This window comes from Sturnus vulgaris, chromosome 6, assembly GCF_052056855.1.
Source record: "Sturnus vulgaris isolate bStuVul1 chromosome 6, bStuVul1.hap1, whole genome shotgun sequence".
NCBI classification, from domain to species: Eukaryota; Metazoa; Chordata; class Aves; order Passeriformes; family Sturnidae; genus Sturnus; species Sturnus vulgaris.
Genome location: NC_142248.1, coordinates 31,861,418 through 31,875,975, shown reverse-complemented (window position 1 = coordinate 31,875,975; position 14,558 = coordinate 31,861,418). Strand labels below are relative to the sequence as shown.

The window sequence follows — 14,558 nt, the reverse complement described above, 5'->3', positions numbered from 1 at the left end:
TTAAAGGACTCCATTCATCTGTAGGGTTCATTTTTAACAATGAGCCACATAATTTTTACATAGAAAAATAAAATCTCTTGGCCCTGCTGCTGCCATTGTTGTTGGAGCACTGGCAGTGAGCAAAGGCATGGCTCTGGTGTAACTCCACCGTCTGTTACTGGCCTGCATTTGCTCCCACAGAAAGTTCCCAGAACAAGGACTGCACATTGCATAACTGGTTTGCATGTGGAACTTTTATATAAACCTTAAAGATCACATGTACAACATTTGGAAATGAATTACATAGAACTTAACAAGCCCTTCTCAGAAGTGTACTACACAGGATAGATACTTCATAAGTAGTATATGCATGGCTACAGCTGAGCCAACCTAGCAGAATTGTGTAGAGGGGAAGAAGTCCAAGTTCTGCTGTAGAACACCAAGCATGGGACATGTAGTTAGAACTCCTTTGTGCACACCTGCTGCATGCCAGACCCTGCACCTCTAGCACTGGGGATGTGTGCTATGAGTGTGCACATCCTGCCATGGAACCTGTAACTACTGTGTTGGTTCTTTTCAGAGACGTTCTCTAGCTTGGATGTTTATTTAATGAACTGAAACCTTTTTGGGAAAAACAAATTTATAAACTCTAATTTTACAAGTACCCTATCCAAACATGTTTAGATGTTTAAGATAAAATTGCTAATGAGCATCCATCTTGCTCTCTTGTAAGCTGCAAGTGCTAGAAATGGATACCTTTAAAGTGTATCTCAGTGTTACTCAGGGTTGCATACTTGTCATTGATTTTCATATATAAATGACTGATACAAATGACACTGAGGTAACTCAAAAGTGACACTTGTCCTAGTTAGCCCCTAAAAAAAAGATGTAAGAAGGTAATCAAGAACAGCAGCAATGCTAGACGTAGTTGTAAGAGACTGCCATGCTTAAGGAGGACTGAGGGTTGGGGAACCTGCATTGCTCCCTCCTCCTGTGGTGTAGGTCACTGAGACAAGCACTTGGGTCACCAGCACTTTCCTTGAAAGTCAGAGAATGCAACAGACAGTTCCATGTAAATAGCAAGGCTTTGCCACCAAAACAATTAAATTCAAATAAATGTTTTATTGGGAAGTGAAGTCACACTGACTGAAAACCCACAACCCACCAGCTTTTAACCTGTTCATGAATGCAAACTAGCTGTGTGGTTTTACACAAGACTCATCAACACATAAAGTTCTGTATAGTTGCCAAAGAGACAGATGACTTAAAGATACAGTCCCTCAGGGGTTCCTTCTTGCTTTTTATACAGAACATTCTCTTTAGACTTTTTGAAATCTTCATTTGTTACTTTCATTCTCCGTTCCCTCAAAGCCATCAATCCAGCTTCTGTACAAATTGCCTGCAACACAGGAACCAAGAACAGTTACACCTTCTCTGCAACCCCTTCAAACCACACCCTGAAAAGACAGCTGCATCTTCCTACTGCTCCAGTAAGGTAGAAGTGAGATGTGTTAACAAAATCTACATTCTAAAGTTTGATGCTGTTCTGTAGCACTGAAGCAGGCTGAATAAAGCCAGATGAGTGTGTCCAAAAGGACAGAAGTAGCCAACAGTTACAGTTCCCTGATGGGCAGCTTTGTAACAACAGTAATTCCCTCATGCAAGGACAGACACATCCAGTTGCGTGATCCTTCTGCAGGGAGGTGACAGTAGTGTCATGTTGGTTTAAGCTCATGAATGCTAACTGTAGCAAGGGCTCTATCTGCTTTAAAAAAGCAGACAGGGTATGGCTGAAGCTTCCTAACACACAGTTGTTTTTATCTGCCTTCAAACATAGTCCCTAAAAATGCTGCATATTCTGTACTGCCTTAAGTAGTGTTTAATACCTTGCACACCATTCCACGTTTTCTTTTTAGTTTCTACTTTGCTACTTTAAAATTTCAAATTCAGGTACATACTCTTACCAACACAAGCTACCTCACAATTATGATTCTGTTAATTTGTAAAGCAGAGTACCTGGCACTCATAAAAGGTACTTTAAACCATTCCACCTTCCCTCAGTGATGTAAACACAGAAAACTGGTGAACAATTCAAATTACAATCGTTTTGGATGCAGCAAAAAGGAGATTTGATTTTTGCTTTGAAGTATAAACAATGGTGATGTGCACTGACCTTAATATCCGCACCACTGAGATCATCTTTTGCCATAATCAGCTCATCCAAAGTCACATCATCTGCCAACGTCATCCTGCTTGTGTGAATCTGAAAGATTCGTTTCTTCGTCTTTTCATCGGGTAGAGGGAACTCTATTTTCCTATCAATACGTCCTGTGCAAAACAAAAGTTCACTCTTAGTTTTTTTGCATGCAGCTGTTGGAAACAGCAGGAAGAACACCTGAAGGGTTTGACTGACAGTAGTTCTTAAGCTGAAGCATGTCCAGAGAAAGGCAATGGAGCTGGTGAAGGGTCTGGAGCACAAGTCCTATGAGCAAAAGCTGAAGGAACATCTGGGGCTGTTTAGTCTGGAGAAAAGGAGGCTCAGGGATGACCTTATCACCCTCTACAACTGCCTCAAAGGAGGTTGTAGCCAGGTGGGGGTTGGTCTCTTCACCCAGGTAACAGGTCAAGAGAAAATGGCCTGAAGTTCACATGGGGAAGTTTAGATTGGATTTAAGGAAAAAATTCTTCATGGCAAGGGTTGAAAAAGGTTGCTTAGGGAAGTGGTGAAGTCACCATCCCTGGAAGTGCTCAAAAGAGATGAAGAAGTGGCACTTGGGGATGTGGCTTAGTGGTGGAATTGGCCATGTTAGCTTAATGGTTGGACTCAATGACCTGAAAGGTTCTTTCCAATCTAAACAGTTCCATGATTCTTCCTACCACAATGAATCATGTATAAGAGTAGAAAGCAAGGTCAGACTATCTCTTTCAATTCTGGCATTATCTCCTCTGTATTCCAACAGCACTGGGTTTGAGCTGAAGGGTCTAAAGCTAAACAATGACAAAACCAGACCAAACACATACCTCAGCAACTTCATACCATGGAGGTAATTTTAGCTTATTCTTTTGATCTCTGTGTTGTTTTCTACCTTCTAAAATTTAACAGACACCACAGACATACTGTGCTTTGGTACATTTTTAGTGGCCATTTAGAAATACTACCTGTGCCTGTTCAAGTTTAACATGTCTCTCTCACTCATCCCCCAAATGGCAGGAGTGTGCCAGGCCTGCTTTCCTGGCACCAGGATCTAGGCTGTCTCTGGTAAGGCTTAGGCTCTCACCCCCAAAACACAGGTGGTGCTGCTCTGCCTTTCCCAGCTGCTGCAGGTGTGCTGCTGCTGCTGCACACAGCTTGCTTAACAATTACTTAAAATGGCTGTGCCATCTTAGTAGAAAGGAAGAATATTCAAATTGTTTTTGTATATGTAAAGGAATTAATACATTTCTTCTCTTCCAAATATTTTTCTCCTATTTAGAAGCTTGTGAATGGGTTCTGATTTCAACAGATGCACCAGCACAGATGAGCTGATGAATAAGAACAAACTTGCAGTCTTTTTACCAGCCTGTGTTTGTCAGGTTATGTACAATTCCTTTCACAAAAAAAGCAGCTGAAGCATATACAGCAGGGAAGTCCCTTACCTGGTCTAATTAAAGCTGGGTCCAGTGTTTCTATTCTGTTTGTAGCCATGATAACTTTAACATCTCCTCGAGAGTCAAACCCATCCAGCTGGTTCAGCAGCTCCAACATTGTGCGCTGGATCTCTCTCTCACCCCCTGAATTTGAGTCATACCTTTAAGAAAAAAAAGCATTGTCAGAAAAAGCACTAAGTAACTGACACAAAGGTACAAACAAAAAGGGTAGAAAGGTACTTTGTTTGCAAATATCCATAAGAGATTTAAATTAAAAATTTAATGTTTATCCATATAAACAAAACATAAGTTTTCAGAATCATGTTATGACATCTAGGTAAGTAAAGAGACATCGAACTATTCTTGTAGTTGGGGAATGTAGCAGCCATCATATGAAGGAAATCTGGGTTTTTTCCACGTTTATCATATATTTGGAAATATCTTCTTCCTACCTAACAAAACCAATATAAAAAAGGAAATAACCTAATTCTTAAAAGTACAAGCATCCATACATAAGGCAGCAGTTGGCACTTCGGTCTAGTGGCACTTTGGGCTGGTGGCCACGTAGTAAACATGTATAAGCACCTTTTAATTTATTTTAAAAAACCCTGAATACTTTAAAGACTATTTGCATTGGACAGTTCCAAAAACCTACAGAATTTTCAAAGTAATACAGTTTGGATATGGGCTGAACAACAGTTTAGTGTAGCACAAGCAATTCTTCTCTGTGACATACACTGCATAACCTGTAAAATACTCTCAAAGCAGAAGTATTTAGCCACCTACTCGAGAGGCAAACAACAAATGGATATATTCTACATTAAGTATTCTGCTTTACCACTGACTCACTAAAGCCAGTTACTGTATACGGACTTGCAGCTAGAGGATCCCATATACACAGAGTCTCTTTCTGGTTTTCATACTCTATTCTAGAGATGCTGCTATGTAGCAAGAGAACAGAGGTTATCTCTGGTCATGTCTATTTAGTATGAAAAGGCTGTGATATATTTTGTTTCCACAGAATTTATCTGAAGTGTTACTTGTTACAAATGCTTACATCAAAACAGTGTATGCAAATAGTAGCAGAGCAAAGACACTTAGTCTCAGTAGGGCTGCAGAAGAAGTGTTTCTAGAAAAGCTTTTGCTGCCCCTGGGAATCCCTGTGTGCACAATAGAGCTCAGCTGCTGTACCTCTTTGTGCCAATTGCATCAATCTCATCGATGAAGACGATGGACGGGGCGTGCTCTTCAGCCACACGGAACAGCTCACGCACGAGCTTTGGGCCATCACCCAGGTACTTCTGGATGAGCTCTGAACCAACCACTCTCAGGAAGGTTGCTGATGTTTGGTTTGCCACTGCTTTGGCAAGTAAAGTTTTGCCTATTTTTAGTTGGAAAGAAATATTGTAATTAGTTTGCAGAGAAGGAAAGAGAAAGAAAAAAGTGCCCTAACAAAAGATTTGTATGAAATTTGTGACAGACTTGGCAATGCTTTAAATATTAACCAAGTGTAAATTATTTTACTTGTGTTATCTCAGCATACATGTTACTGAACTGTAAAATACCTGTGCCAGGTGGGCCATACAGAATGACTCCTTTGGGTGGCTTTATACCCATCTCTTCATAATATTCAGGGTGGGTGAGAGGAAGCTCCACAGACTCCTGAAGCACAAAAAACACAAACATGTTTTTGTAAGACTGAGTGGTCTCCAACAAAGATCTGTAGGGATCTTCGGCAATAATGAAAGCAGTGAAGACAAGAAGAACTTAACTGATTTCAAGACAGACATTGAACAGCATAGCTCTCTGTTGCCTCCAGTTTTAAGGCAGACAACTACTCTATCTGCACAGGTCTTCTTATTGTTTCTACTTGATGTATGGTAGAGCAGCAGTGAACATTCCCTTTCCTCCATCCTCAATGCATGATCCCAAATTTAGAGCCCTGGAGTTCCTGAACCCCAAGCATCCATGGATGACCTTGATGTCAGGGAACCCTTTGTGAAAGAGTGCCTTCTATAAAGAATTACAAGGTACCACAGATTTTTAGGAGTATTTGTAGTTTTAGACACCTACCCGGAACAAAAGCGTTGAGTTTTAGTAAGGTTCAGGCAGAGTTCTGCTGGTAGACAAAAAGCTAACCAACCTAACACACCCCGACCAAATAACGAAAAAATGCAAAAACAAAACAAGCAATTGCCCTGAGACTAAATCCTTAGATTGGATGACATCTGACACTCAAAATAACCTCTGCAGTTTTTACAATATAACTCTCATCTTGCACCAATTGAAACTTTACATGTTGCAAAGTAATAAGCTATTAGAGAGGTTTAATGAGCTCTGGGCTCTATAGGTTCCTGAGCAACTGTGAAAGGTTTCTGTGCATGCACTCTGGTGATCCACTTAAAAGACTGAGGTCCACAAGTCTGCCTAGTGAAATCTAATGAAGAAATGCACTACAGAAAGATAAAGTATACCACTACAGGAACTGCAGCCAGTTCTGCTGTTTCCATTCTCAGCTCCTAGCATAACAGTTACGTTGCTGGCTTAACTGTAAATGAGTACAACTGAATACCTTGATTTCTTGAATTTGGTTGTCAAGGCCACCAATATCAGCGTATGTTTCTTGAGGAGCTTTCTCTACTTTCATCACAGTCACTAAAGGGTCTGTGTCATCCATCAGGACTCCTATCACAGCATGAACCTAATTCAAGAATTAAGAGTGATCAGAAAAGGCAAGCAGCATTTTTAATACAAGTTGAAGTCTAATCCCTATGCCCACTTATTTAGATGTGTGAAATAAACAGCATTCTCTCTCCTGTGATCTTCAGAAAAAAAAGGCCAGCTAAAAACACTACAAGAACTTGTAAGAAACTTGATTTTATAAAAACAACTCACCTTATGATTTAGCAAAACAGAGCAGCCTGGCTCTAGCAGGTCCTTGTCCACAAAAGACAGAATACTGACGTAGTGCTCTGATCCCACTGATGTGGACACAATGGCGTGGTTGTCATCAATTATCTCCTCCAAGGTACCCACAGACATCGGTGTTCCTCTCAGATCATCCACCTTGGACCTTTCTTCCTGTTGTCAAGAAGAATCCAAGAAACAATTGAACAACACAGGCAAAAACATTCTTGTACAGCACTGGCTCAACAATTCACAGAACGAGGCAGAACCAGTTTTTCCAATTGTTCTACTGCCCCAAAATCAGAGGTCAGCAACAAAATCCACTATTAATTTAGTTCTACCCTATGGCCGCCATTTATGTGGATGTGAATAACTGGAATCTTCTTTCTCTGTTGATGGATATCTGCGAGCTGCACTTTGATGGAGCATTAAGAAACAAAAACTGCCATGGCTTCATCTGTAGTGAATCATGCTTGGTCTAAAACAATTTAGCTAATTAATGAGGAATTGTAATAAAGCTGATATGTTTGTATCAACTTGCACACTGGTGGTACTTTAGTTCCATTGCTTTGGTATGAAGTAGTTCACAGTAATTAAGAGCCTTTACTGTTTAAAAGTAACAATTCACCCAAATCTCACCTCTTGTTTTTCTTCCAAAGGTTTCATTTGTTCTTGATTTCTGATAAACTCTTCCTCCATTAAGAGGTAATCTTTAATTCTCTCCAATTTCAACAACTTGAGTCTGCACTGTGTGTGAGGAGTCACTGTAACCAAAGTAGAATCACAGTATTTTAGAACAAGTTTGACATGGTACCAACTAACCCCTAATTCCTTACTAAAGATCCTGCTTTATTTCCCTGACTGTAACTTGTACCTTACTTGTCCCACTTGTAACTCCAGGTAAAAAACAGATTTAATATTTCCCCTGCAGTTTTCCTCAGTTTAATTTTTCTCTCTCTTACCTGGGAATTCGTGGGCTGCATCTTGCAAAACAATAATCTTATTCTGTGGGGAGCTTTTTAAATGTTAATTAGAAATAAAATTACATTTGGCATTGTGTTAGTGACCTCCAGAGGCAGATCTGGAGGAGAGAAGAGCTCTGTACTTCCAGAAGAGTGGACAGTCTGAAGCTTTGCAGGAGAGGCAGAATACTTACCCAGGGGGAGTTTGCTGGCAGCATCTGGTCCCTTGGTCTTCTTTTTCTTTTTCCCCACTCTAGTTGGAACTGGAGGTTCATATTTCTTCTTCTTATCCTTAGTCATAAAAAGAATTCCATAAGAGAAAAAATCGGGATAATAACAGTGAAACAATACACATAGGTGTTAAGTGCACAGACTAAAAAAGAGCTCAAGGTGAAGGACTTCATAACAAAACTTTCTCCTTATGATCTGTAGCAAGAAGCCCAAAAGAAACATGACTCTTATTTTTTAAGACTGTTCAAAAATTTCTTCTACTGCTTATTTTACATCCCCCTTTCCAATTTAAACTTTTGCTAGTCTTCAGTGAATACAGGACATGGAAGGCTCAAGCCTGAAGTAGATCATAAACAACGATAATATTGATATATGATAATATAATATCTCATAATAAATGAGACAATGTGAAAAATATTGAATCTCCACCTTCTGTTGCACTTCAATTAATAAATCAGACACATTCAGTTTACCAGCCTAGACACTGCTTGCCGTGTACATGTACTTTCAGCTTCACAGGAGACCAGGAAGGCCACAACATGAAGTACACTCCTACTGCAGATCACTGTGGGGTCACTTTCAAGCCAACAACAGTTCCTTAAGCGACACCTTGAAGGCATCTAGTCTTTCCTAACCCTGGCACTTTATAGTTTTATTTTTTTAAAAAACAAGTCACTGTTAAGAAATTTCAGTTTTTCTTAAGCTCTCTTTTTGTTTATGAACAACATCTATTATCTCCAATGTACACCCAGAAAACACATTCATCAGAGCCAGCAAGAGCATAACTTTATGCAGTTCCAAATACAATACTTTTACAAATACTTTTTTTAAAGTAAATTTTAAAAGCCTATTGCAGCCAGGCTCTGTAGCAGCACACTCGTAGTTCATTCTGTAAGTATTTATTTGGGTTTCAGTTACCTTGTCATCCTTCTTGCTACCACCAGGACCATGCCCACCACTCTGACTTTGACCCTAGACAAAAGGTAAAAAAACAAACGACAAAAACCTAAGTATATGTACAGTTCTATGAATCAAGAAGCCTACGGGCAATTCCGCGTACAGAGATCCCGTAATTGGCCTAAACAAAGTGCTAACACATTCCAGCTTATTGTCCAAAAGTAAAAACAAGTGTCCCCCCCGGCCCGGCCCCACCGCCCGCGCTCCCCCCTCGCCGGGCCGCGGCCTGGAGACGCGGGCGGTGACTCCGCAGAACGCCGGGCGCTGGCGGCGGAGCCCGAAGGGCGCGGCGCCCGGTTCGGCGCTGCAGGCAGAGCCGCGCTCTGCGGCCCCCGAGGCCGCGCTCGGTGCCGTCCCGGGCCGGGGGTGCTGGAGCCGCTCTCACCATCGCGCCGCGACCGCCCCGGAACCGCTCGGACCGCACCACCACGGGCCGCAGCCGCGTCACTACGGGCAGCGGCGAGGGACACACCAGCGGGCGGGGCTGAGCGCGGTCCCCGGCAGCCGCGCGGGTGCGGTGCCGGCAGCCGCCGGCGGGGGGCGCCGTGCGCCCGCGGTGCGTCTGGCCGGGCGGGTACGCGAGCGGCGCAGAACTGCAGCGGAGGAACCAGAGCGGCAAAACTTCATGCCTTGTACTTAAAGTTACAGGGGTTTTTTTTCCCTAGGCTTCCCTCCATCTCTTGCATCAGCTAATCTATATGAAAACATTCGCGTGTGGGCTGTAAGAATTATTTTGCTTGTGGCAGCACTTTAAGAACATGGGTAAAGTTTTCAGGAAGTCCTTCCGTCCACAAAAACATAACCTTTGTACCTACACTGAGTTCTACTGGTCTGTGGTATTCCTGGGGAAATGCAATAGGAACTTTTAGTGTCTGCTTTTGACATTTCCAAAGGTGAAGCCTGAACTCAAGCAGGTGCCCGATCCAGAACCAAAGCCAGTTTTGGGTCACGCCTGTTTTACACCATTTCTTTGCACCAGAGGTCCCGTCCTTGTGCGGGGCCACAGCAGCTGCTCTGCGTCTGCCCACCAGAACCAAAGCTCCTGCCTCCTCCGGGGGGATCTGCCGATAATTCCTCTGCTTTGGGCTCAAAGAGCATCATGATCAGCAGAAAGGTTACAGTCAAGATGAGGGCATAGTCTAAAAATACTTACAGCCTGCTCTCACTAGTTAACCAGCATATAGATTATATTTACATCCATCACTGTTTTCACTGTAGAGATCAGAGCATTTGTGAAGAGGCTTTAGTTTACAGAAGACACTATGATGTGGGATTGTTTTGCCTTGATGTTGTTTTTTTCCTTTCACACTTTCTCTAGAATTCCTATCTGAGTAGGGAACTCTATTAATTATTAATGTAGCTGGCTGAGCTGTGTAGAAAGGTGTGAGGTTTTGATCATTTATTTTAGCTTGGTTCCATTTGCTCACAAAGGTTACTCTCGTGCACTGTGGATTTAATTTGGCTTTTCTATTGTTTTTATTGTTTAATGACTTAGTGCCTTTTTGTTATATATCAATTCTGTAACTTTTAAGGACATTGAAATTAAATTAAATATAAAAGGTATTCTTTGCTTTAATAATATTCACTTTTTGGAGTTTACAGTCTTACAAGATTGCATCTGTATTTCTTTTAACCTTACAGTGTAAAGATGCTAGAACATTCTTTCCCTCACACAATTTTTCCTCCCTTTAACCTCTCTTTAGACTAAGATATACACACATTTATTTCAAATTATACCTGTAGTTGGTAGTTCCGGTTATGATTGAGAATTCTTATCACTTTTTCCTCTGGAGAGCCTGATTTTAGTGCCATGTAGCTTTGCAGACATTTTAACTGAGAGGATTATGGCATAAACTGGTAGGGGTGTAGGATGAATGTAAAAGCTGAACTTTCCATTCATAAGCTGACAAGACAAAGCTGTGACAGCCTATCTGGTTTTTTAGTATTAATAAATATTAGGAAATTATATATGGGAGCAACTGTAAAAGGATGTTGTCAAGATTGTCTCCTAGCTCATTCACTTAAAGACACGCTATGGAAAAGCTGTGACAGAAAACATGGACTGCAGAAAGGAAACACTATCTTTGGGGTGCTCTGGTTAATGGCTTTCAGTTCTGGGGGTGAATAGTGCTGGCAAACTGGAAGTGAAATAGAAACGTGGCTCTGTAACCTGGCTGCTTGCCTTAACTTTACACATCCAAAATTTTGTTTTGGTTGCAGAGTACAGATAATGTCAAATTAGGAAGTTTGAACAATAAATATTGTATAAACAATAAAAAGTATCCAAGTGCCTCTAATTTCTAGGGTTATGCTTACTAGAAAAAAAACAGAAACAAAAGAGCGATCAGGGGTGACAGGAAGGAACACACAGTCCTTGTTTGTTAAAGATGAACATAGCCTCAGGGACATCAAAAAGCTCATCATATCAAAAAATACCAAGACTGGTTCAGAGACAGTGGAGTTTTTGTGTTTTGTTTTTAGTTAGTGTTTTCTACCCCTCTTCTTTATTCTGCAGAAAGCCTACTGCTGATCTTTTAGGCATATTATAAAGCCTCCAGCTCTGTTCCCAAGCCTTTGAGGAGGAAGAGGACAGCTGAGGGCTGGGGGAATATTGGGCTTGGGATTAGTAAATAGCAAAGAAGTTTATTTTCCCTTGGCACATACAGGAAATTACGAGGATTGCTTATGTTGTGGTCAATTTGTCTTTCTTAGTATATATCTAGCTGCTTAGAGCTTTTTATGTTTGCGTAAAATGAAATAAACCTACAGATCGGAAAAATATAAATCTTGCTATTGCAGCAACATATAGTGGGTCGTGTTTTCAAAAGCTGCAATTTGGACTCCCTCTTTTCATAAATGGGCTTTGAATTTACATCACCTTCAACAAATGAATAAAAATGAAAGGGTGTAAGGACCATTGGGATTTTTTTAAGTGTGTGTGTGTGTGTCAAAGTACCAAATAAACCATTAAGCTTCTCTGCCGCTTAGAAGTTATTCAAACAGTTTAGAAGTGGAAGGTATTCCTACCACCTACTAATTGGCAAGTAACAACGTGAAGGATAATTATTAGCAGAATACCAATCCTTGTGGGCTCCTCACAGAAACAACTCAGCAAAGATTCTCTCCCAAACTCAGAATAAGGCTTCTCATCTTCTTGAAGAGTTTTTTACTTTACATTGTCCATCCATGGAACTATGGACATGACTTCTAAAATTAAGGTGCTCAAATAGGTGCCTGATATCAGGCACCATGATTACTACCTCCTTCTCCCATCACCAAGAACTCAAATATGGTTTTAAAAACGGGAATGTCACCTTCATCTCCCCTGTTTTTCCTGAAGTCTGTACTGTACATTTGAGCCACTTCATTTTCAGAAAGGAGTGGAAGCCAACAAGCTTCAGCCCTAACTACATCAATGGCCCTTAGCTAAAACCCCTTTGATGTGAATTATTGAGTATTCACAAAGATGACATTCCCTTAGAAAAGATTCACCTGATGTTTCATTACTCAAATCATCAGTTCTCTGGTCTTCCTTGACACATTGTTGTGTTTCTCAGCTCTGAAGGGCTGTGGTCTTTATGCCTTCCTGGTGTTCTGTGCCTTGCTCCCAGTGTGGATGGGAGCAGCTTCAGCCACCTCTGCAGTGACTCTGCTGTGTCCTCAAGGCACAAAGACCTCTCGCCCTGCCTTTGTTTCCTTGTGATGGCCGGGCTGCTACCCAAGGGAAGAGAGGAAACAGCAAATGAAGGCACCTTGCTAATTCCTCATTTCACAGGACAGATGAATCTTAGTTCTCCAGTAAGAGGGAGGACTATGAAGAGTAACTTAGGAGACTGTTAAGTGTCACAAACCACCTAAAGACATTGTATAAAAACAGTAGTAGGGCTGCACGTGTTTCTTTGGTTTTCTTGGCCCTATACATTGGACCATGGCCAATGGGTGAACACGTACTAATTCCTGGAAGGCTGCAGGGCTGGGCAGATGGAAACAGGAAGGACTGTTCTTTAAACACGGAGCTTCTGCATGGGGTGGACAAGGTTGGTGTCATCAGCCAGAGTAACTTCCATGCTGCACTGTATGAATGTGTTCCTTGCTATCTGCTGGCTCTTCTCCAAGAGCTACAGCTACAAGTATTTTTGTCATTTTAAAGTATTTATTTATCTATCACTTTTAAGTAAATAAGTTGGAGTCATGGTTTAGTGATGAAGGTGGCAGTGCTGGGTTATCAGTTGGACTCAAGGATATCAGAGGTTTTTCCCAACCTTTATTACCTTAAATGAAGTTGAGCAAATCTGATTTTGGTTCCGTAGCCAAAACGACAAATTTAATATATCAAAGATTTATTTGAAGGGCAAATGATGCCCAGTAGAATGGAGTAGAAAAAACAATTTCTATCTGCAAAGGGCATAGTTCATTCTGACATACTGTTACAGTTGAAGGAAGGTGCTGCACTAAAATGTGTGTATTTGAGAGAAGGAGATCAGGAAATAAGGAAAAATTATCAACTTGTGAATAGGAAGAATCATAAGGAAATGAAAATATATGTTTTTTTCTTAGCTAAATAATTATTAAGGAGACAGGTGAGCAGTACAGCAAGTGTTCACTCTCAGAGCTGTATTAATCCCTCTGTGTATTAATCTTTACTACAGCATAAACAGGATGGCACAAATTTTAGTTCATCTTTCTGTTCTAGGGGTTGAGGTGTGCTGGCACATTGTAAAGTATCTGTTCCAACCTGTTTACCTGCTGGCTGTGGTAGGTGTTTATTAGCGCCACAACTAATAAGTTTAATTTTTTTGCAGTATCTATTCATTTGGATAGCTCACCTGAGTTTCCGGCTACTGACTCATCAGTGTATCATAGATATATCTATGCAAAAATGTGTGGCTGTTGTGGTCTGATTACCACTGAAAAGAAGACTTCTTGGAGCAGGAATTACTTACACTAGATGAGCAGAATTCAAAACATCTGAAGTGCATGGATGCTTCCAAACATTTTGGTAATAAAATTCTTGGGAATCTTTCCATGCTGTAGCAAACTCTAACGCCTTGAAGATTGTTTCCTACATGTTTTCAGAATACTGCAGAATAAGTCAGTTTATTAAAAATTATGTTTATGATATCCTATGTCTTTGTACAATCTATTCGGAAGTCTCAGAGCAATATACAATTCCCCTAAGTTAGGCCTCATAGTCTTGCAGGCAGGCTGGTAGCTGAAGGACACTGTCTCAGTCTTACCATCCAACAGGTGAAGTGAAATTACTTCTCCCTTAGTGTGAGAAGTATCAGAGACACCTCAGTCACCTGGTGGCAAATACATTCCCTAAGTGATGCCAAAGTTCGGCCCAAAGGATTCCAAGGAGTGAGAGCAGAACAAGAGCAAAGTGGAATCCTAAACCCAATGGAAAGTGAGTATAAGAAGAAAATTCCTTTTTCACTGTGCAGAGGTTAGCAAAATACCAGGCAGTGTGGCTTATTGGTTCTCATATTTTGGTAAGAGAAGGTCTTGTGGTACTCTGGCAGCGAACACAGAATGATGTTGCTATGGTGACTTCTTGTTGCGTGGCAGGAAGATGTAATAAGAAACTGTTTTTTTAATAAGGTCTTAAGTATTAGCTGGTCTAAATTCTGTGGAGTTTTTGGTAGCTTTAGGAAAGCTGGAACAAACGACTATGTGATAAGAATCTTACTACATGTGGGGAAAAGAGAAAAAGATAAGTGATAAAATATGGAGTTATCATCTAAATGGAATACAGAGTTCTTCACCTGGCTAATTAATGGTTGCTAATGTTGAAAAGATGCCATCACCCAGTGCTCCTCAGAGTCAACCCATTGATACACTAATAACTGAGGATTGTTTTAACTAACTGAACATTTGTTCAGTAGTTACATCAAC

General features: G+C 40.9%; 1 protein-coding gene across 1 annotated transcript; it reads right to left on the bottom strand.

The window, feature by feature from the left end:
• Window positions 1-1,081: 1,081 nt before the first annotated feature.
• PSMC1 (proteasome 26S subunit, ATPase 1) lies at window positions 1,082-9,078 on the bottom strand. The gene is made up of 11 exons (XM_014869875.2): window positions 9,049-9,078; window positions 8,625-8,678; window positions 7,670-7,766; window positions 7,153-7,277; window positions 6,502-6,687; window positions 6,179-6,307; window positions 5,172-5,268; window positions 4,798-4,987; window positions 3,616-3,767; window positions 2,153-2,307; window positions 1,082-1,378 (listed from the first exon to the last, which is right to left on the bottom strand). The coding sequence occupies exons 1-11, from the start codon at window positions 9,049-9,051 to the stop codon at window positions 1,244-1,246; spliced, it is 1,323 nt and encodes a 440-aa protein (XP_014725361.1). The 5' UTR covers window positions 9,052-9,078; the 3' UTR covers window positions 1,082-1,243.
• Window positions 9,079-14,558: the final 5,480 nt, after the last annotated feature.